At 36.7% G+C, this 9563-nt stretch overlaps 1 protein-coding gene across 1 annotated transcript; it reads right to left on the reverse strand.

Moving 5' to 3' along the window:
* Nucleotides 1-286: 286 nt before the first annotated feature.
* Nucleotides 287-1148, reverse strand: LOC109219964 (21 kDa protein-like). The gene has a single exon (XM_019384427.1). It carries the CDS (start codon nt 1067-1069, stop codon nt 494-496), a length of 576 nt encoding a protein of 191 aa, XP_019239972.1. The 5' UTR covers nt 1070-1148; the 3' UTR covers nt 287-493.
* Between the last annotated feature and the right edge of the window lie 8415 nt (nt 1149-9563).

A 9563-nucleotide genomic window follows, 5' to 3' on the forward strand; every position in this document is an offset into this window, starting at 1 on the left:
ATATATATATATTTCCTTCAGTATAAATTTATATGACATAGTTTGACTCAACATACAGTGACAAAAGAAAAGAAGAGTGTTGAAACTTGTAATTTTAAACATATCATAACATTTGTGTGACCGTAAAACTTTTGATACTTAATTTCTTTTTAAACAAGCAATAATATTTGCATAGTGATAAAGTTTCATTAAAAATTAAATGAATAATTTAAAGTTATATTATTGCAAATAAAAAATAAGTCATTTTCATAATATGACTTATTAAAAAATAGTGTCACACAAAATGAAACAAAATAAGTATTAATTTTAATACAACAAAGCAAAATATCCAACAAAAGTTATCACATTATAATATGTGCATTACATTCTCTGAATTACTGATCCTGCATACAAACCACTCCCATAAACCCTCAACCAACCCCAACCCCACAAATAAAAAAGGAAAGGACAAACACTCATCAAACTATCTGTATACATAAATGGAGCTTATCAATTAATGCTTTGCAGCATATTGGTTGATTAAGGCCAGTGCATTGCTAGTGACCTGAGCTAGATTACCGATCCGGTTTCTAATCGAAGCCTTAATTCTACCATTTAAGGCCCGACCCGCAAACCCATCGGTACAAGTATTCTCATCGGTGATAGCAGCGCTGACCCATGTCTCCACGTTGCTAATATGCCACAAGAAATCCTTCCCACGGCTATGGTCCACTTCCTTGAGCTCACTCACCGATTTGCTTAGCCGATCTACACTATCACTTGTCTCCTCTATACAATCTTTAATAGCTGCGTATTCTCTGGGCTTTAATCCCTTGAATTTCAAGAGCTTTCTTACGAATCCCTTTGTGGATTGGGCTCTGTCCAGGCTTACGGACAAGGCTGTTTTGATTAGCTGTTCTTGGCTGTTCTTTATGGTCTGTGCGTAACCGGAAAGAGAAGCGAAGCACAAATCGGGATATGTAGTGGGTTTGCAAGAGTTTTTGATGAAACTGGTGGCGGTGTCCGCCGCGCCGGAGAGGTAGAAGAGAGAGAGCGCAGCTGCAAGAAATACAAGCTTTGCTGCGGCCATTTTTGAAAGGATTTGTTTGGTTAATTTGATGCTGGAAAAGAATGGGTACTGTCTTTATAGAGCAAAGTTGGGTCCCCCTATTGGCCCCATTTGCCCATAAAATTTCAGTGTTAAGTCTTGTAAATGATCCATTATATAAGGGTAGTGTGATTGGTGGGATAAGATATATAGTAGTAATAAATTGAGATAAACGGAATTATATTATCTAGCGTTTGATTATAGGTATTAATTAGTCCTGAGATTGAAGTGGAGTAACTAGCTATCTTATACATAATTTATCCCATCTTGGCAATCAAATGACCCCTGATAGTATGAAAAATTTCTACACTATCAATCTTACAGGTAACGCTGAAATAGCTGAAATACCAAAAAAATTCATTTGTAAAATATTTCAAGTGAAATAGTTGCTGTAACTCGCAATTTTCATTTTTCTTTTCAAGTGAGTTTATGTTTTAAAAAAATGTTCAGATACTGTTTTTAACTTTTAAGTTAATTTTTTTTTAACCTTCAATAAAGTATTATTCAAATGCCGACTAACATAGGTCAAGGTGGTGGTCGAGGATTTGGCGTGTTTGCATTATTATGTAGGGCAGGAAGTATATACAGTGATAAATGCACTAATCAAGCATGAATTTAAGGCTAGGTGTGGGTGCGAGGGTCATAGATATTATTGTGTATGGACAGAGTAGAATATACTCCCTCCGGTCCAAAATAAGTGATTTTTTGGCCTTTTTCTTGTGGTCCAAAATAAGTGATTTTTCCAGATTTCAAGAATGAATTAATTATTTTTTTCCTACATTACCCTTGGAGTAAATAGTGTTGGAGTAGGTGTTAGGAGTGTTTATGTGAGATAGTAAAGGTTAATATGGTCAATTTCATTGCTAATTAATGTTAGAAGGTGGATTTCTTAATCTGTGTGAAAACATCCAAAAAATTACTCCCTCCGGTCCAAAATAAGTGATTTTTTAGTTTTTTTCTTGTGGTCCAAAATAAGTGATTTTTCCAGATTTCAAGAATGAATTAATTATTTTTTTCCTACATTGTCCTTGAAGTAAATGGTGTTGGAATATGTGTTAGGAGTGTTTATGTGAGATAGTAAAGGTTAATATGGTCAATTCCATTGCTAAATAATGCTAAAAGGTGGATTTTTTTAATTTGTGTGAAAACATCCAAAAAAATCACTTATTTTGCACCGGTAGAAGTATGTATTAATGTGATGTACCCCGCTAGTGCGGAATTAGGCAAAATCTGTTGACAATGGGCAACTGACAATGACGCCTACGCACATGTAATATCAGACCGGAGTTGAAATTTACAAGTATAACGTGAAATTCACAAATAGTTACTAAAATTCATAAATGGATATAAAGAGGGTTGGTTCAAAACTTTTAATAAGTCACATATGACAGAGCCATGACTTATTAACAATGATTACCAGCTTATTATCATAAATATAATGTAATGTTTTAAATTTATTGAGTTAATTATGTCAAGACAAAAGGTAGTGAAAGCAAGCTTACCTAGTTGCATCAGTCATGGGCGGATCTACATTATAGGTTATAGGTTCTTGAACACCTATTACTTATGGAATCAAACACTATTATTTATTAAAAATTTTATATAAATATATTAATCGAGTACCCAGTCTTAATAACAATTTTAAGATGAAAAATAATTAAGCACTCATGATTTAAAAATTCTAGATCCGCGACTGGCATCAGTCTATGTCTACATTATTAATTAATGACTAGTTAAAACACAAGAGTGATCGGATCCCCTATTTGAGAAAAAAGATTTTATCAGTTCATCAAATTGTTCAATTAAGCTTATAGATACAATACTTTTAAAGTACATCTTTACTATTACAATTAAAAGTATTTTGACATTATGCCTACCCATAACTAACAATGAAGTAAAAATCTTTGGAAATTTGGTAACGACGATTGTTTTTTCCCTCTTTTCTCCCTTTTTAGCTTTTGTTTGGCGAGCGGTAAAGGTGTCTAATCAGTGTGAAAGGATTTTCCAGAAAGCAGTGGGAACAAAAATACTCTTTCTTTACTTAAAAGAAAAAATTACTTTCAATTACTATTGCATTTCACGCTGATGCTTTCCCTAAAGTAATTGCATTCACTCCACAACTTCTGTTACGCGGCGTCTTCCTGAGATTCCTTGGAAGGGCGACGTAAGGCTAGGCAACTGATGTCAGTGCAGTTGCTGTCCGCCAACTGAGGTCCCCTCCGTACGCTAGACGAGATTGTCAGTGCCGTACGGGAAAACCAATGTCAAGAGCAATTGAGAGAACAGAAATGAGAATTCAGAATGAAAGAAAGCTTGATTGCATTAATGAAAGCTATTACAGAAAAGCAACGCGGTGTCGAGGGGGAGAGACACCAGTGCAGAGAATTGCTTGCTTGCTAGAAAGTTTTGATTGCTTGATCCCCCCTAATAGTACTTAAAAAAAATAATCCAAAGTTACAAGACTAGACTTGACTAAGCTAGAGAAACATAATGGAAGTACATGAAATAAAACTACTCTATATTTACAATGAAAATGACTTAGTTTTCTATAAGGCAGCAGCAGGTCCGTTGTCAGCAGCAGTGTCTTTGGCATCACGGTCTGCGCGCGCGGCGCTGTTGGCTTCTGCCTGCGGCTTGGCGCTCGCGAGGGATATCGGCGGGGCGACAGAGGCACCTGCGCGCTTGTCACTTGGCGCGGCCAAGACCACGGGGCCGTCCGTGGCGCTAGGCATTGGGAGGTTTGCTAGGACGCCACGGGGCGCGCCCAAGGGGTCATGGGGCATGGCTGGAAAGCCGCCCATGACACTTCACATGTCGGCATTCTCATCATTATTACTATGTCTTTAATTGCAAAAATTTAAAATCAGCATGAACCTATTCCCGATCTTTTAATATAACTTTAAATTAATGTGTACAATCCATCTTATAATTGATCGATCTTTGTTTGGTGAAGCTGGATGCTAATTAGGATTTCACTCAATTTTAATTTAAAATGATTTCGATTGATATTCTAAAGTTTTGATGCCACAATTAATATATATTACTTGTATCATATATGTTGTATATTCAAAATATATAAATATTAGTAGTAAGTATGTAAAAAGGAAAACATTTAGGAGCAAACTGAAACTGGAGTTTGCTGTAAGGGTCCTTGGAGCAAATTAACATCCCAAACAACAATTCTTTTATCAAATTTGACTCACAAAACTAGAATTTGACCTTTTCTTTGAAACAAAATTATATAATTAATATAGTACTATCAAAGTAGCTCTCATTCAGTACAAATCTAGAGAATTCCAAAAAGTAGAGTTTCTTAAATTTAGAGATGAATACTTCTGTTTACCTCGAAAATACGAATAACAGTTAAACTTGTTTATGGTTTTAAAGATAAGTGATTTAGTTCAATACTAATTAATAACCAAGAAATCTAACGTATAAATGAAAGAATTAAATTGAATCGAACCAGTGTTTAAGCAAGTCTCGACCTCGAGCTGTGATGGCCTCAAGGTTGGTCAACAAGAACAATAAAATAAAGACAATGAAGTTAAGAGACAATTCTGATGAAATATGAACAATAAAGTAAGAGAGTATATTCTTTACTAATGACTGATGATGGTTACAAATGATTGGGGTCCCCTTTATATAATAAGGGAACCCTAAATTTGGTACATTTCTATTTACAGTAAGAAATCTTATTGGGACAACTGTCTAACCGTCTAGTACGGATTTGTACTAACTCGTACAAATCAATTTCGGAATTCACGCCATGATCTTGGGGACGTGGCGGGAATCTTGCTCTTTCTATTTCAAATCCATAACGGCATCATCTCGGGGTTGGTCATACTTGGCTCCGATATTCCTCGAGCACTTAGATCTTCGAACCTCGTATTCTGCCTTCGAGCTCGAGCTTGGTCTATATTAAACCTGTTCTCGATGTGACCTCTCGAGCCTACAAAATCGGGGGCATATGATTTTGACCGTATACAGATAGTCCCCGTATTTCTTAGAATGAAATTATAAGAAACGACTTGAGCCTTGATTTCTCCAAAGTCCTTGACGATGACGTCATTCCCGTGACGTAGGCGCTCGAGGTGACCGAAACGTCCCGTCTGTTCGCTTTCCAAAACATTAAATGCTTGGTCAGTGGTGGTCGACCATTAGCGCCGTCGAAACGTCACCGCTTTCCTATAAATACAAGGTTCAAATTTGGAAAAAATTTACTTCAATCTTCATCCCTTTTTACATCTCCCTCTCTCCATCTTTTCTCTCTCATTACTCGTAACTCTCGTTCTTTTAGTGCCAGAAAACCTAAATCTCCATATCTTTGAATCAATGGCGAAAACTTCTAAACCCGTTCCTCAAAAAGAGAAAGCTTCCTCCTCCTCTTCCCGGCCGGTCAAACTCGTGGCACCGTCCCTCCACGAGATTATCCCCGGCCCCTGCATTATAAAGAAGGATTTCAATATTGGAAATCCCCCCCGCAATCCCTGTCCGATACGAGCATGTGTCCCGATATATTAGTTCGATAATGAAGAAGCATCTTAAAGCCATGAAGAAAGACTGCGGCTGGGGGGACGAAGTCGTGGTATAGATCCCCGACCCCGAGGAAAGCATTACTACTCATGTGGAGGGGTTCTTAAGTGTTTACACTTACCCCTTCACACTGGGTCCTCTTGATCCGGTCATGATTGACTTCTGCAAAAGATATCAAGTCACCCTCAGCCAAATCCACCCCTCTTTCTAGCGTATCCTGATTATGCTCCGTTACTTTTCTAGCAAGGACGAGGGGTTAGAGTTTACCCTCAATCACCTCATCCGATTGTATCGACCTCAGCTCTTTCGAGGGTTGATCAAGCTCCAATGTCAATTGAGCAAAGCCTTCTTCGCTAGTAATGACGAGGATAAGGACCGAGGCTGGATGAGCCGGTTCGTCCAAGTTAGGACCTCGGATGTCATCCCCGAGGAAAAAATGCCGTTCCCCGAGAAATGGAACCCCAATTGTAAGTGAAGTTTTTTCCCCAGTACCTTCTTGTATTCCATTTCCACATTTTGTAATGCCTTTACCTTTTTTGCAGCTGTTGCTTAGATGCCCCATGCAATCCTTAACCTCGAGGACTGGGTCCGAAAACTGGTTGCGACCTCCTCGTACGACGAGCGCAATGGCGTGATTTGTCGAGGGCAAATGGGAGGCCAAACACCACGGTTAGTTCTTCTCCCAGGTCTTTGACACTTTCCCTTTTATTGGAGGCGTTGTCTTACTGATCCTTATTTTTCATTTATGTAGGCATTGGAGATGTCTCCAAAATGAGGCCAGCCCCGTCGTCGTCGCTCGGCTCGGCTTCAGCTTCGGCTTGATTGATTAATCTTTTTGGACAAAATTCTTTTTAAATATTTAATTAATTAATTAATTAAATTTAAGAAAATTCAATCCGGAATAACCCATGACCCGCGACCCGGTCCGGTCTGGCCCGTTTTTCTTTCCCGGATTATTTTTAATCCGTTTTTACATTTCCTGCAATATTTTCAACAGCTATGGCTGTTCTGAAACAGTGTCACACCTGTTCCAACAGCCATGGCTGTTCTGAAAGGTTGCAAACCTTTTCAGAAACAGTACCAAATTGGCTATAAATATTCCTTCAAATCCCAGAATATTTACTTACAAATTTTTCTGATAATCTTCTTCTTCTTCTTCTGCACAAAAATTCCAGTGTGTTTTACAGCCTTCGAGTGGTTCGCTGTTCATCGGCGTTTTTGGTACCAACACGCCGGTGAGTTAAATCGTTCTATCCTGGGAGGATATATTCCAGAACCTCGGGTACTTGAGGAGAATGATTTCCTTAAGGACACATTGTGTATTCAGTGGGCTCGATTTGTTCCTATACCATTTTCGAAATTTATTTTGAAGTTCAAATACTGTTTTTAGACTTTATTTCTACTAACTTTCCGTTTCTGTTTTCAGAAAGATTATTGTTTTTTATTTATTTACAGCAATAGAGATTAATAACAGAATTAATATATCATTATGCTTTAATTTGACAAACAAAATGTGGACAGTCGTCCAATGAAGCTCTACTTATATATTCTTCCCCAATTCCACTCAAAGGCGGATTCAAGATGTGAAACTTATGGGTTCTCAATTTTATCGTGGAATTCATATCTTATATTTCTATTTTATTAAATAGAACAATATTTATAAAATTTAAAACAAAACGAGTCTTAAATACTAATTCTGAAACCAAAATGTTGAAGATATTTATTACATCTCCTCTTTTGTTAGAAATGGAGTATCCATTTCATTTTGCGTTGTCCAAGTATGTCAACAACTAAAGAGAAACTACCACCAAAGGATGTGTGTACTGGATGGGACTGCTTCTGCCTTAACTAGAAGTCTCGAGTTCGAGCCCTGGGTATGGAAAAATCCTTGGTAGGGAGCGCTTCCTACCGAATGGGCCCTACCGACGTGAATCTGGAAATAGTCGGGCTCCAATGCGGGTACCGGACACCGGGTGGGAAACAAAAGATTAGATTAAAACCAAACAAATAACAAGAATTTAGGAAAATGCATAAGTACCCCCTGACCTATACCCGGATTTCCAACTACACACTTTTTCTTTGCGGGAATTCTATTACCCCCCTAAACTTATCTTAAATATAATTATTTGCACCCTTAACGCTGACAACCAAACTCTTGGCACGTGGTGAGCTACACGCGCCCCCACATGTATTTTTAGTACTTTTTTTATTCTTTCTTCTTTTTCTTATCCTTTTTTCTTATTTCTTATTATTCTTATTTTTTTGGGTTATTTCATTCTCTTTCTTTTTGTTTTGGTCACCGGCGGCATAAAATGGTGGTCGTCGGAATTTCACAAACACCATTTTTTCCGGCGAATTTTTTTTTCCGGCGATAGATTTTTATCCCGATCTAAGTGTGTTAATAGATTTTTATCCCGATCTAAGTGTGTTTTATTTTATATATATATATATATATAAATTTTTCTTGAAAGTATAATTTATGTGTGGGACGAAAAGCAAAAGAAATAAAAATAAATATAAGCTGAGAAAACTTTTTCCAGTTAAAATTTCAATACATCATTTTTTTTTCCGGCGTGGGAAGGTTTTCCGATGATGAATTTTTTCCCCCAAATCTGAGTGTATTTTGCTTTTGCTTTGCTTATGAATAGATCTTTTTGAGAGTTTAATTTGTGTGTGAAAAGAAAAAATGGAAGAAAATCGGTTAGACAAAGTCGCCGGTGAATGAATATCCGCCGGAATTAGAGAAGAAACGAAAAAAAAAGTAAAAGAAAAAAGACAAAGAAAAAGGAAAAGGAAAAAAAAAAAAGTAAGAAAAAATGGTAAAAAAGAATAAAAAATAATCTGAAAATCGTTTTTTCTTGCTTCTCACTCTCTTTTGGGAGAGTGAAATACACACACTCTGCCACGTCAGCGTTAAAGTTGCAAATAATTCCATTTAAAATAAGTTTAGGGGGATAATAGGATTCCCGCAAAAAAAAAGTATGTAGTTAGGAATCCGAATATAGGTCAGGGGCTACTTATGCATTTTTCCCAAGAATTCTATTGTTTTATAATCTTTATAGTCTAATTAAATGGTCTTCTTTGGCGTTTATTAAAAAAAAAGTGTGGTTTCCTGCATATTCCAAAATGTAATGAGAGAGACACATTTGCAATTTCTTCTCCTATTCGAGCAATTGACAAAGATGACAGTAAAATGATTCCAGAAATCTTCTCCTTGACAGATCCATGTCGGTGCGACTATTTTCTTTAACTTAAAGGCCAGCCACAAGTAGCAATGTCAGAATTTTAAGAAGGATGTTCAAAATTTAATATACACATATAAAAAATAATTTTTAATATATATACGCAATATAAGTTTTTATATATATAATATTATTTTTTAATAAAGGGTGTTCAATTGACCGCCCATCAATACATGTGGCTAGCCACTGCCAGTCATCTAAACTTGCTCACTTATACTTGTTGTACCGACACTAAAATGAGTATCTTGAAAGAATAAGCATAGAAGATACTAAAAAAAATCCACTCTTCTAATTAATATCTTGCTCAAGTATGTCGACGGCTGATATTATACTTTTATCATTTTTCATAAGAAAACACCATGCCTGTCTTGATCAAGCATGTTGACAGCTCAAGATATTCGCGCTACAAACAAACAAATGAACGGACGCAAAAGCAAAAGCTAGAAATGGATTATTCAGCCGTGCCAAATTCAAAATTTAAATGTTGCTCTAATTTCTGAGTTAAGAGAATATAATACCCTCAAACTCGTCTAAACTATACGATTTTTTCCTACCTAAACTATCGAGTGTCCCCGAAAACCCCCTGAACTATATCCCCCTTCGTAATAAAACCGCTCCGTCGCATTAGCCCTAGTGCGTATGATACACGCTCTAAATAAATTATAAAACATGCCATGTGGCATGTGATGATGGGCTATAAT

The sequence above is a fragment of the Nicotiana attenuata genome, unplaced genomic scaffold, assembly GCF_001879085.1.
Source record: "Nicotiana attenuata strain UT unplaced genomic scaffold, NIATTr2, whole genome shotgun sequence".
Classification (NCBI taxonomy): Eukaryota; Viridiplantae; Streptophyta; class Magnoliopsida; order Solanales; family Solanaceae; genus Nicotiana; species Nicotiana attenuata.